We start from the raw sequence: 14979 nt of genomic DNA on the forward strand, positions 1-14979 counted from the left end.
GTACCCTTTACTAAGAGATCTGGGGTGAAACTGGTTTGATAAGATACTCTGATCCAGTCTAGATTTTGCAATAGGAGATTATGGAGTTAAAGACTGAACACTTAGTTTAAAGCAAGCATATACTGTACACTCCAGGTGGATCAGAACAAAAAGGTGTGCAAAGTCAGATGTTTTTTCCTATAGCAGCTACAGACCATTCCCTACCAGCAGCTGCAGAGTGGGGCCCTTGCTCTCTGTGTAGAAGCAGTGATCTCACAGTAAATGTCCAATAGGCTTTAGTATTGAGTCAGACATTTAGCTGTGCAGTCAGCAAAGCTCATGCTTCCCACTGATTGTAGAGCTCTGACACAGCAGGAGCAAAAAAATTCACTTCTTCCCCACAAAGAGCATAGGTTCTACTCTGCAGCTGCTGGCAAGGGTCAGGCTTTTCTACTCTGGTTGTGGCTGCTTTAGACCCATACACTGCCATGGAGCAGTGTATTTGTGCCTTGGGTAGCACAGGTGGATACAATCTGCCACAGCCAGCAAGCCTGTACAAATCAATGAAAGGCTAAGGGGTTTAACTGGGCTTTAAGACATCTATAGAAAAGTGTCTGACCTATTCTCACCTAGCTACTTTGGAAACATTAAAGTTGTCTAAATATACTGTATATAGTTAGCTGGTCACCTATATGTTCATTAATTTGAAAGTGCCAGAATGCATTCAACTTCTAGCTTTTTCTATAGAGACAGTCATCTCCAGTAAAGATTGAGTAGACTAATCACAGATGGTGCTTGAACAATGTTGATCTCAAATAAGGCAGTATGGTTTTGGATATAAACATATAGTCTATTCTATATAATGTATGCTTAGCAATAGTATGGCAAGAATATACTAATGTTGAGGAAGGTCTAAAAAAAAAAAATAAATAAATAAAAAAACTTGGATCAATCCAGTCTAGCTCAAAAATAATATGGGCTCATGTCAACGGGTGTTTTACTTAATTTGACATGCATTTGGAGCACGTCAAGCGTAGGTCAGCAAAATCCCATTTAACTTTAATCTACACATTTAAACAGTACACATGGCAGTTCAGAGGCTGTGTTTGACCTGCTTTGTGTTGTGCCACATTTCTTTTGATGCAGCATGTCCTATTAAGGTGTATTTGAACTGCAGGTAAAGCAGGTCAAAGGCAATCTTTTTTTTTTTTTTGCAAACGCTGTTTTGTCATTTGGAATACAGCTTCATGCATTTCAGAGAAAAACATAGTGTTTGACTACAATTCTCGTCATCATGAACCCTGTAATGTACGGCATGCTAATACATACGAGGGTCTGGATCACCCTTCATATCTTGTCCCGAAGACACAACAGTATGTGAGAAAGAAGCTCTCCAAAGTGAGCAAATCCACACTTAGTTGTCATTGCAAGAAGAGTCTTCACTGAAAAAAATTACCGCTATTCCTGTTCTGGTGGCAGCTTACAAATTTGAATTATTCTCACTTTTAATCTCAGTAAAAACTGTCACCAGGACAGATTAAGAGAGTGAAAGAAAAAAAAAAACTGACTAGCTTTTCCCTACTCTAGCCAAAATGTAAAAAAAAATTGGCTTTAGACACACGTTAGAAAAAAAAATTTATAAAAAACGGGAAACACCTACCAGAGAGTTTTTCCTGATTTCTTGAAAATACCAGTTCGATTTTTCCATAGTCCGGAAATCTATTATCTATATAAAGGAAAAAAATATGTTACATTAAAAAAAAAAAAAAAAAGAAGCAGCCACACTGATAGTCTAAATATTATGTGTCTATATATAAAAAAAAAAAAAAGTCCTAGGTAATATATGATGCATCAATTACGTGGAATTTTGCAAAGGTACCATGATGAAATTCACAGTTCATGTCTTTATTCAGAGTTTTGTCTTCAGGATCAGAGCAGTTTTCCACTGATAAAACTATTAAATGCCTTTTGGATGGATTAGAACCTTGTCAAGGTTGGGAGGTTTTCATGTTGTAATCTAGAGTGCGATGCTGCTACAGACACAATATGAGATGGTTTTCTATCCAGTTGAGTGAAAGGCAAGTTAGATTGACCATCTGCTGAACAATGGTACCTAAAAACACTCACTAGTTGATAAAGTGAGACATGGGCTGTATGCACTCAAATCACTATATGTAAACCATAATTAAATTTGCCAAACCAAAACACCGACTTTGGAAGAATGCTCTGAAGCACTTGAGGACATAGACTTTGCAGACTATATATCTTTACTGTCCCATGCTGGCTGCTAGATGCAAGAGAAAACTTTTGCCAGAGAGGTTGGATTAAGGCCTCATGCATACTGGACGTTATAATAATGTTATAAAAACGTTATAAAAATGCCAGTAGCTTTGCAGTGAGTTTTTCAATGTTTTTGCAATAAAGTTTTTTGGCATTATTCAGCGTTTTTAAGCGTTTTTTTTTTTTTTCAATGGGATCAAAAACGTTAAAGAACGCTGGTGAGCCACGTTTTTGAGCGTTTCTCTGCGTTTTTTGATGTTAGAGCGTTTTTACAGCTGAAAAATAGGATAACATGCTGGAGATTTTATTGACTGCAGAAAAAAAAAACACCTGAAGCCAAAAACAGCAGCTGTAAAAACGTCCAGTGTGCATGAGGCCTAAAGAACAGCGAATGAAAAACAGACTATGGAGTTGATTTGCAAGGATTGTGTCAATGGTAGTAAAAGATTATAAATACCACAATCTTCTGGCTAGTGATAATTGGGAGGTTCTCTGAGGTATCTACAATATCTTTAAATGTATGTGATCTGCTAATGTATTCCAGTAGATGAGTGATGGAGGTGGGTCTCTGGCTGTACAGTTCTTACAAAAGGGGCTTCAACACACAGAGATAAAAGAGCTTCCTGCAGCCCTGTATTGGTGGCCATTAGGGTAATTTGCAAATGATTACAAATGCACAGCCTTGGAACTCACAAGTAATAAGTACATATCACAACATAACAAGGCACCAGGAATATAACCACAACTTGACATGGGTGACTATATATCACATTTGAAACCACTATAGCAAGGGTCACCAAACTTTCTACAGAAAGGGCCAGTTTACTGTCCTTCAGTCTTTAGGGGGCTGGTCTGTGCCCAGTGGGAGTAAACAATGCTCGATCTTTGGTATTAGTGGGAGTAATAGTTGGTGTCATTGGGATGAATAGTACCCCATTTCAGTGGAAGGAATTATGCCCCATCGTTGGTGTCGCTGGAAGGAAAAGCGCCCCGTTGTTGGTGTCAGTGGCAGGAATTATGCCCCATCATTGGTGTCAGTGGCAGGAATTATGCCTCAAGGGCTGGATAAAGACAAGCAAAGGGCTGCATCCAGCCCCAGGTCCGCACTTTGGAGACCACTGCACTATAGTGTACAATCACAAGTTTAGTCAAAGGCAAACAGAAGTGCAGCTTATACATTCCAGAGGGCTTAATAGGTAATGATAATGAGAATTAGTTTGAATGACATATATGTGATATGAACAGACATCTACCAGATAGTCAAAGAACTGCTCAAGTGAATTTGACTGCTCAAGAATTTTGACTTACCCGTAAATTCCAAATCTTGGAATAAAGTACAGGACATGGGCAAAGTATTCATAGACCCTGGGTTATAGGTTCGCACCTTCAGGTGATTGGATACTGGCAAAGCTTCTTAGAAAACGCCCCCCTGGGCACCTTCCCTAAAACCCTACTCCACTCCGTGAATACATTTTGTAGCAAGCAATGCATATTAACAAAGGAATAGAAGGGAGATTGTCCTGTGTCCTGTACGCAAAGACATGGAATTTACAGGTAAGTCAAAACCCCTATCTTAATTGTACAGTACAGGACACATAAAAAGTATTTATAGATCTTGGAACACCTCCAAACAATGAATGAAAAGGGTAGTCAACATTCAGGCAAATAGAACTGTGCCATCAGGCCCAACAAGGGTCAAAATACCCAACTTCAGACTGCCGCTGCTAGAACTTGCAGCTGAAAGATGCAACCGCAGGAGATTGGACATCCACTTGGTGGAACTTAAAATATAAACAGAGAAGCAGGTGGCTGACTTACAAAGCTGGACTACAGAGGCATGATAACAAAATGCACAGAAAATCTACCGATATGGTGAAAAAGGAGCATAAAAGTGCAGGAAAATATTTTCCCTTGAGGGAGTAAACTCTAGTGATCAAATTTCTTATCCATCTTGATTGTGAACTTGGAAGCAGAGCGTACTGTGCAAGGTCCTGAAAACAGGACAAACGGTGAACCCGTTTCTCTGACAGAAGCTGTACCTTTCAGTTAGACTCTGATGGCACTGACCATGTTCAGGCAATGTAAATAAATGTACTTATGATGCTTTGGAACAGGGCATATTGATGATAGGACTATGTCCTCAAAAAAAAGGATGGCCTTGGACATAAGATGATCCTGTCTGTATGAAGTATGATGAACAACTCCTTACAGAAGAGGGCCGCCATCGTCTGACTGACCTGACAGCAATCAAAAAGTTTACTTTGTAGGAGAGGTCATTATAGTTACACAGTCAGTATCATGTACCTGGTGGATGAGTCTGACGTGATGAAAAAGGCCTCTCACACCTCCGGCTCGGGGCCCCTAGTAGAGTGAACAAGTGGCACAAGTGCCCGATGGTCTTAGCCAGTAATGGAGATGAGCAGGGCCTTAAAGTGGCAACATAAGTAGGCCGACAGCAGACCACAACAGGATAGGCTGGGTGAGCAACAGCAGATGACTGCCTGAACAGTAGGCAGGAATGAGCAGGTACCGACCAGTCAGCAGACAGGTGTGAGCAGGAACTGGCTGGACAGCAGACACGTAAAGGGCTGGCACCAGCTGGTCAGCAAACCGGTGTAGACAAGAACAGGTTGGCAGTAGGAAGGTACTCAAGGCGAACGGCTAGGCAGCAGATGGAGGCGCAGCAGAGTCAGGCATACTGGGTCAGTAGCAGATAAGCTGATCGGGTACAGACACAAGGACAGGACTGTGGTCAGGGTATAAGCCGAGGTCAGGAACAGATGAGTGGAACAATGAAAGAAATTTGGCCGCAGCCCTCTGAAGCACCCCACAGGTCCCAGTAGGCTGCGGGAACAATCATAAAGCGCAGGATGGCTCATGCATGTGCAGTGGGAAGCCAGATGTGAAGCCGCAAAGAGTCACAGCAGTTTTTCCACGCTAAACATGCTGGCACCAAGAACCCAAAGACCAGGGTGAGGAGAGCGCTGGATCCTTAGAAAGGTAAGTGTCCTTTTTCAAAAAGTCAGCAGCTACAGTACTTGTAGCTCCAGACTTTTAATTTTTTTCTTTCTAGGGTGAAAATCCTCTTTAACCACTTGCCGACCGCTGTCAGCACATATACGTCGGCAGAATGGCACGGCTGGGCAAAGTAACGTACCTGTAGGTTACTTTGAATTTCCTGCCGTGCGCGTGCCTGCCGCGAGCTCTGTGACCGTGCCCGCGGGACCCGCGGACTCGATCGCCGCTGGGATACCCGCGATCGTGTCATGGAGCTAAAGAACGGGGAGTTGCCGATGTAAACAGCATCTCCCCGTTCTGCCTAGTGACAGGACACCGATCTTCTACTCCCTGTCATCAGTGTCATGTCACTGCTAGCCCATCCCCCCCACAGTTACAATCACTGCCCAGGACACACTTAACCCCTGCTAGTGGTTAACCCCTTCACTGCCAGTGACATTTTTACAGTAATCAATGCAATTTTATAGCATTGATCGCTGTATTAATGCCAATGGCCCCAAAAATGTGTCAAAATTGTCCGATGTGTCCGCAATAATGTCGCAGTCACGATTAAAATCTCTGATCGCCGCCATTACTAGTAAAAAAAAAAATTATTAATAAAAATGCCATAAAACTATCCCATATTTTGCAGACGCTATAACTTTTGCGCAAACCAATCAATAAACGCTTATTGCGATTTTTTTTACCAAAAATATGTCGAAGAAAACGTATCGGCCTAAAAGGAGGAAAAAAAATGTTTTTTTTATATCATTTTGGGGGATATTTATTATAGCAAAAAGTTAAAAATAATGCGTTTTTTTCAAAATTGTCGCTATTTTTTTTTTATAGCGCAAAAAATAAAAACCGCAGAGGTGAACAAATACCACCAAAAGAAAGCTATTTGTTTTTTTTTTTTTTTTTTTTTTTTTTTTTTTTTTTTTTTTTTTTAAAAGAAAGCTATTTGTGGGGAAAAAAAGGACATCAATATTGTTTGGGAGCCACGTCGCACGACCGCGCAATTGTCAGTTAAAGGGATGCAGTGCCGAATCACAAAAAGTGCTCTGGTCAGGAAGGGGGTAAATTATTCCGGAGCTGAAGTGGTTAAAGGTACAATCCTGAAAAAGAGTCATGGCTGTTCATTGTCCTAGTCCAGTTAGATGCAGTTTGACATACTCAAATTGCAGAAGGAAATGGTTGCAGGAGAGCGTTTAGATAGATGCATCTCAAACTTTCTACCTGCAGAATCTTTGAAAGAAGGAACATCTTTTTTAGGTACACAGACTACTACAAGAGGGGGGAGTAAAAATCCTGGAGTGATCCAATTGTCAGACTGCACATTCTGTTTATGAACAGAAAAAGTTTTTGAAGATCTCTTTGCACCCAAATTGTACCAATTTTTGACCTAGGCCAGAAACCAACTGAAACAAATCTATTTACTAATACTAGCAGCTTAAAGTTTAAAAATAGTTTAAACATAGTTAATGTGGATTGTGAGAGTTTAGTTCTGCTTTAAGACACTAACACAAAAACAAAGGATTTACAAAGTGGGTTTATAGGGGAGGTGCCCAGGGGGAATGTCCTCAAAAGCTTTGCCCATGTCCAATCACCTGAAGGTATGAGCCTATAATACAAGATTTATGAATACTTTGCCTTTGTTTTGTACAGTATGTTTAGGATATACGTATGAAGCTACTAAATAGGCCAAATGCATGTAAAGAAATAGTTTTTTGTTAAAATGGACTTAGACTTAGGCATGTTTAAACACTGTGAGACAAGTCAGTTGTAAAAGATATATGACTGTAGTCACCATACCGGTAAGGTGCGAGTGATCACTTAGCCTCCTAATGACATCAGTGAAATCCAGTATTCAGAATCAGGAGTGGGCACAGCATGCCCCTGAAAGGCTTATGTGAAGTTGGAAGAACAGAGAGTACCTAAGCTCTGTCACATTTGAATTGCTCTACTGCTTCTAATCAGAATTATAGGCTAAACAGACATTCTTTTGTAGCGGTCTCCCAGACCTCTAAGGGCCTGATGGTGACCCCCAGAGTCAGGGAGAGCTGACATTCCTCCTCAGGGGGCAGGTTACTAGGCATGGTGGGTGTAGTACAAGATGAAAAAATGGGCACCAGTCACTTTTAACCACCTCAATACTGGGCACTTTCAACCCCTTCCTTCCCAGACCAATTTTCAGCTTTCAGTGCTCTCTCACTTTGAATGACAATTACTCAGTCATGCTACACTGTACGCAAATGAAATGTTTATCGTTTTCATCATTTTGTTCACACAAATAGAGCTATCGTTTGGTGGTATTTATTCACCACTTCATGTTTTATTTTTTGTGATATAAGCGAAAAGAGAGCGAATATTTTGAAAAAAAAACCAAAAAAAAACCCAAAAATGTTCTACTTTCTCTTTTAAAATAAACAAAAAAAAAAAAAAAAAAAATCACATTTTGTTGAAAATTTAGGCCAAAATGTATTCTACTACATGTCTTTGGTAAAAAAAAATCCTGATAAATGTATGATCATTGGTTTGTGTGAAAGTTACAGAGTCTACAAGCCATGCTACGCATTATTGAAAATGTATCAATCCTAATGCACTGATAGCCTATCTCATTTCTTGAGGCCGTAAAATGTCAGGACAGTACAATAACCCCCCCAAATGACCCCTGTTTGGAAAGAAGACAGTCTGAGGTATTTAGTAAGGGGCATAGTGAATTTTTTGAAGTTGCAATTTTTTCCCCACAATGCTTTGGAAAATTAAGAAATGTATATATATATTTTTTTTCTTCATTTTCAATTGCAATTACACCCCAAAATACATTCTTCTATTCATCCTGAGTATGGCGATACCCCATGTGTGAGACTTTTCCACAGCCTGGCCACATACAGGCCCAACATCCATGTAGCACCATCAGGTGTTCTAAAGGCATAAATTACACATTTCATTTCCTGAGTGCCTATCACATTTTTAAAGGCCCTGGAGCACCAGGACAATGGAATTACCCACAAAATGACCCCATTTTGGAAAGAAAACACCCCAATGTATATTCTATGAGGCATAATGAGTCTTTTGAACATGTCATTTCTTTCCAAAAGTTTTTGGAAAATGTGGAAAGAAAATGAAAATTTATTTTTTTCTCACAAAGTTGTCAATTTAGAAGATCTTTCTAACACATAACATGTACATAGCCAAAATGACACCCCAAAATACATTCTGCTACTCATCCTGAGTATGGCGATACCCCATGTGTGAGACTTTTCCACAGCCTGCCCACATACAGAGGCCCAACATCCATGTAGCACCTTCAGGCTTCTAACATAGCATGTACACACCAAGAATTACACCCCAAAACACATTCTGCTGAGCAAAGGGTAAAAAAAAGGCTCACCTGTGGTTTTAGCAGGGAGGAATACCGTTCCAGAGCAGTCAAAGCATTTGTCCAGACAGCCAAAGGAAATGTCCAGGAATTGTCCAGGCAGCAGACAGATATGGAAAAGTATGAACATGGTTCAGTACAGTCCAAAGTTTAGCAGGCAGTTCAGGTAACAGGCATAGGCATGGCCAGTTCAGGTGGCAGGCAAAGGCATGGCCAGTTCAGGTGGCAGGCAAAGGCATGGCCAGTTCAGGTGGCAGGCAAAGGCATGGCCAGTTCAGGTGGCAGGCAAAGGCATGGCCAGTTCAGGTGGCAGGCAAAGGCATGGCCAGTTCAGGTGGCAGCAGGCAGCACTTTGTACATTGGGCCTTGGTCAGGTAAGACCTGAGGACAGGGATAGAGGCTTCTTCCCACACAAATCTCTACGAAGCCTCCGAGTCTCCAGACCCTAATGCAAGAAAACCAAAAACCCGGAGAAAAAGGTTTTCTCCACTCGAAAAACCTTTTCTGGAGCCCCTCACATATGTGAGACCCCTGTGCTGTACAGTGGCAGGGCAAATGATCAGTTCAGGAGGCAGGCAAAAAGCATGGTCACTTAACAGGCCGAGGTCAATTCACGTTGTAGGCAGAAACATGTTTGGCAGAGGCATAGTCGTTAACAGTCCGGGTCATTCACAGAAATGGCAGATAGTGGAAACTGGAAAAAAATCATCTTCACTTTACAAATAGTATAGTGAAGTATGATAGCTCTGATAGCAGATTCCAATACAGAGGCCTGGCTGGGAGGGACATTGGGGACAGTAGTATCGAGTGTCACGGCAAATTCCTCTACTTAAACACACACAACATTTTTTGGGGGTTTGCGACCTGTTTGGGTAAGAGAGATTTCGGGAAAGTGCTTTCATGGAGTCTGGCTAATGAATCGGAGCAAATTAGTTGAGGGGCTTGGCCATGGGGATAGAGAAGGGCTGTGACAACGTCTTCTTGGAATTTTAGAAGGAAACTTTGGGTGCACTTAGAAAAAATAATATATGAATTGAACAGGGCTAGTTGCATCAAATAAATGGCAACTTTCTTGTACCAAAAGAGTGATCTCCTGGTGGCCAAGTAGGGCTGCATCATCTGGTCGTTCATATCCCCCCCCCCCATGTATAGGTTGTACTCATGCACACATTTTGGCTTCTGGATGGGGCCTGTTCTTCTCTGCATTTCCACAAAGGTGTCATCATGCATTGTGGAAAGGATGTAGACATTTCTTTTTTTAACTCTCCACTTCAGCGCTAGTACCTCTTCAGTCCGCATACTGGCCATTTCACTCTGTTTCAATTGCTTCGCGATCAATCTCTGTGGGAAGCCTTTGCGGTTGGTCCATGCTGACCCACAAGCCACAGTCTCTTTTGGTACAAATGGCGGAAAAGTAGGAGACTTGTGTAGAAATTGTCTATGTATAGGTGGTAACCTTTCCCAAGCAATGGTTAGATCAGCTGCCAGACAATTTTGCCACTTGTTCCCATGTAGGTAGGGCATCCAGGGGGGGGGTTTAGCTGTCTGTCTTTTCCCTCATAACTGATAAATCATATGTGTGACCCGTGGCCCTGTCACACACCTTATAAAATTTTTCCCCACATCTGGCTTTTTTACTGGAAAGGTATTGCTTTATTCCAAGTCTTCAGGTGAAGTGTACTAGGGATTCATCTACACAAATATTTATATCAGCGGTAAACATCTGCTTGAAGCTGGTGCAAAAATAATTGATTAGGGGCCGAATTTTGAATAATTTATCGTAACTGGGATGATTTTGAGGGAGACATTGGGCATTGTTGTTGAAATGTAAAAATCTCATAATCATCTCATAACGGGTTCTGGGCATCAATGACGAATAGACCAGCATGTAGTGGATAGGTTGGGTAGACCAGTAGAAATGGAGTTCATTTTTTTTTTGTCAGCCCCATATTGCGGGTTAAGCCAAGGAAAATTTAAAATTCTTCCACGGTGAGGGGTTTTCAAACAAAAGGAAGGGCATATGAAGAACTTGGATTGTTGGCTATATGTTGTCTGGCGTATAGATTACATTGCTCCACAATGTAGTTTAGGAGATCATTGGTAAAAAATAAGTGAAAATAATAAAGTGGGGTTACATTTTCCGTCTGTATCTAAGGGCCTGGCTGGGCTGTAAAAAGGGGAATTACAGGTTCTACTGACGTAACAGGCAGCCATGTTGGATACAGTAGAACATCTGGGAGGCTAGTATGGGCACTGCCTCGTTGATGGGATGCTCTGTTGCTAGCATCTGGCCTATCCTCTAGGAAGGTTGCAGAACTACTGGTGGATGCCTGCCTATCCCAGAGTGCTGCTGGTGGATCCCTGCTGGTGGATGCCCTGGAGTGCTGCGCTGCTGGTGGATGTCTGCGCCTGCTCATTTCTCCCGATTCTCCTTGTTAGGATTCTATCTTCTTCGGTTTCCATCTCGGAGCCACTGCTTTCCACTGGTTCATAGTCGCTATCCGAGTCTGACAGAGAGTTCCCCGCTACTCTCGTCCGACATACTCTGGAGTATCTGGAGAGCCTCCTCTGCGCTCTATGATCTTTGAGTCATGTTAGCAGGTAGATGTGTCAGATGGCGGGCGGCAGATGTGCCTGATGTTGGCAGGCAGCTGTACCTGATGTTTGCAGGCTGACGTGCCAGCTGTTGGCGGGCTGACGTGCCAGCTGTTGGCGGGCTGACGTGCCAGCTGTTGGCGGGCTGATGTTCACTGTATGACAGGTGTTTTCACTGTTTTGGGGACACTGTGTTTTGGGGCCACTAGCTGAGTGATCAGTGGGTAAACAGCAGACAAACAGCTATAAACTCACTGATGTCCGGGCTGCAGCACAGATCTCTCTTCCTCTCCTCACTGACAAGCTCTGTGTGAGGAGAGGAAGAGATGAGAGCAGTTACAACAGCTCTCTATTTACATTACATGACCACTGTGATTGGGATCAGGAGGGCAAATCACATTGCCCTCCTGCCGTTCCGAGATGTGGCGTGTCCAGGGGACACGCGCGCATTGGGATCGCGTGGCTGGTCGATCAGCTTTTTCTGAAGGACGTTCAGGAACGTCCACTCAGAAGGAGGGAGCTCCCACCCGGCCGTTTATGTGCAGTGGCAGGGTGGGAAGTGGTTTTCTCTTAACAGGGCAGAGAGGGTTAGGGCACAGGACACCCTTAGGGAAATGCAATAGCAAATTGGCAGACTCTGCAGACAAAAATAGAACTAGGCAGACAGCAATATAGAAAATTAAACTGAATGCAGCGATCTGCATCTTGTAGCAACTGCTGCCTCCTATCGCAACAACTTCACTCACAGTATCCCATTGTAGATCCTCAAGCTTAGCTCCCAGCTACCCGCTGGACTTCTCAAGCTTCACCCACGCTACCTGCTGGGTTCCTCGGACTCTCAGCTACCCACTGGATCCCTCAGGCTTGACTCATAGCTACCCGCTGTACTTATCTTCAAGCTCTACTTACAGCTACACGCATGTACTCCTTCAGGCTTTGCTCACAGCTACCCACTGTATTCCTGGATGAGTCTCTACTGAAGCGTTCCCACTTAATACAGCGTCCCTGGCTAGTGAAGCTTCTGCTCTGGTACTCCTTCAGAACTCCATCCCTTTGACACTTGCCTCTGGCAACAAGAGTGGTTGACCCTCTGGCAACAACTTCTCCTATGCATCCTGGCAATGATCAGGCTCCCCTCGGGCTGAGCCCCGTTACACATGGCTAGGCCTCAGGCTTTAAGCCTACACCTCTGCTGCTGCTCCACACACACCCACCCACCCACCAAGGTCGCAGCCCGGATGGAAAGAACCCCGATCACTTGACTCCTTCAAAATAAATAGACTATCCCAGCATGCTCAGTGGCCAAAGAAAACTTCTGCTAGTTGGCTGAGACAACATATTAACTCATAGCCTGACTTCACTGCAATCTATTATCCTAATGCCAAAGGCAACAGTGCCACCTATTAAAGAGAAGAGAGAGACTACAATTAAACTCAAGCTTAGGAGAAAACCCAGTTGATCAAGACTACAAATTAGCCAGGCCAGTTACCACCTAGCACAACTAAATTTACAAGCAGCCCTGTTTAGGACAAGGGTGCTAAACTTTATTGACTTTTTTCATGTTTTCCTGTCCTAAAGAATCCCTATTAGACAGCTAAAGCTTTTTGTGTATACAGTGGGGAAGATTTACTAAAACTGGTGCATTTAGAATCTGGTGCAGCTGTGCATGGTAGGCAATCAGCTTCTAACCTCAGCTTGTTCAATTAAGCTTTGGCAATAAAACCTGGAGGCTGATTGGTTTCTATACAGAAGTGAGCCTGGTTTTGCACTCCAAGCTTTAGTAAATAAGTCTGTGTACCTAAAAAAGATGTTCCTTCTTTCAAAGATTCTGCAGGTAGAAAGTTTGAGATGCATCTATCTAAACGCTCTCCTGCAACCATTTCCTTCTGCAATTTGAGTACGTCAAACTGCATCTAACTGGACTAGGACAATGAACAGCCATGACTCTTTTTCAGGATTGTACCTTTAACCACTTCAGCCCCCTAAGAATTTACCCCCTTCCTGACCAGAGCACTTTTTGCAATTCGGCACTGCGTCGCTTTAACTGACAATTGCGCGGTCCTGCGACGTTGTACCCAAACAAAATTGGCGTCCTTTTTTCCCCATAAATAGAGCTTTCTTTTGGTGGTATTTGATCGCCTCTGCGGTTTTTATTTTTTGAGCTAAAAACAAAAGCGACAATTTTGAAAAAAACGCATTTTTTACTTTTTGCTATAATAAATATACCCCAAAAATATATAAAAAACATTTTTTTTCCTCAGTTTAGGCCAATATGTATTCTTCTACATATTGTTGGTAAAAAAAAAAAAAAAAATCGCAATAAGCGTATATTGATTGGTTTGCGCAAAAGTTATAGCGTCTACAAAATAGGGTATTGATTTACAGTATTTTTATAATTTTTTTTTTTTTTTACTAGTAATGGCGGCGATCTGCGATTTTTATTGCAACTGCGACATTATGGCGGACATATCAGACAATTTTGACAAATTTTTGGAACCATTGGCATTAATACAGCGATCATTGCGATTAAAAATCCATTGATTACTGTAAAAATGTCACTGGCAGTGAAGGGGTTAACACTAGGGGCCGGTGAAGGGGTTAACTGTGTTCCCTGGGAGGTGATTCTAACTAAAAGGGGAGGGACTAACTACAGGAAGTGACAGATCGTGGTTCCTAGCTAATAGGAACATACGATTTGTCACTCTGGTCAGAACAGGGAAGCGTGTGTTTACACACACGCGTCCCTGTTCTGTGTCTCCAGCTCACAATTGCTCGTGGCCGGCGGTCATTGCGTGCTGTGCACTTCCAATTCCCATTGGAAGATTTTCCGTCTATTCCTATTCTGGTCACAACCCAATATTTGGGATTTTATTTCACGTTCAGTAGCGGTAAAAACCTGACAAGTGTTCTAATCCCTCTCCACTCTAAAACTAAAGAAAAGTTTTGCCTTTAGGTGATCATTACCCTAGCTGAATCAGGTCATGCATCTAGGAGAGCGGAGAAATTCCAAATGGAAGTCACTGTGGCCACAGTAGCCACTCCTAAGCAGGCCTGCATTTCTCCTTTCAGCTGGTTATATTTCATACAGGGGCATTTGTCAAAACTCGAGCAGCCAGAATCTGGAGCAGCTGCCCATGGGAATAAACGGTCTATTTTTCATTTCCAAAGCATGACTAAACAAGCTGAAGATAGAAGCCGATTGGTTACTATACAAAAATGCTCCAGATTTGATAAATACCCCCCAACGATGTGTGGTCAAAGTAGGTCCTTTGAAGCTCCCTGGACAGTAAAACTGCAATGATGTCAGTTCTCTCAAACATGGTAGAATAGGACACACGGAGGAGCACTGGTTTGATGCAGCACTTTATAATTGCACAAAGTGTGTGGGGCACGTTGCATAGGACATTTAGGCACACAAATTTTGGACACTGATGGACTTTTATGTTAATGCATTTTAACAGTGGTGACATTATATTGCTAATTTATCATTGAGGTTTTCAATTTTGAGGGTTGTATGTTGTTTGAAAAAGTACTGCCTATCAAAGTTTATGTGATTTCTAAAGCTGGGCATCTAGGGAAGTCAGGAGACAGGCTTGCAGCAACACAACTGTAATCAACATCTAACTCCAACCACACCCTTAATCAACAAATATATCAATACAAATATATATCAAATATATAAACACTGCACACACACACCTTGTTATGGTGACATCTGGCATTCACCTTAGCACATTACATCTATA

At 42.3% G+C, this 14979-nt stretch overlaps 1 protein-coding gene across 3 annotated transcripts in view; it reads right to left on the reverse strand.

Moving 5' to 3' along the window:
* TNS3 (tensin 3) overlaps positions 1–14979 on the reverse strand; it is a 621029-nt gene that overhangs the window by 345183 nt on the left and 260867 nt on the right. For all 3 annotated transcript variants that reach the window (XM_073630678.1, XM_073630677.1, XM_073630679.1), the window contains one exon: positions 1640–1705. In XM_073630678.1, coding sequence (XP_073486779.1) covers positions 1640–1705 — 66 coding nt within the window. The remainder of the gene's footprint in view (positions 1–1639; positions 1706–14979) is intronic.

This window comes from Aquarana catesbeiana, linkage group LG05 (genome assembly GCF_042186555.1).
Source record: "Aquarana catesbeiana isolate 2022-GZ linkage group LG05, ASM4218655v1, whole genome shotgun sequence".
NCBI classification, from domain to species: Eukaryota; Metazoa; Chordata; class Amphibia; order Anura; family Ranidae; genus Aquarana; species Aquarana catesbeiana.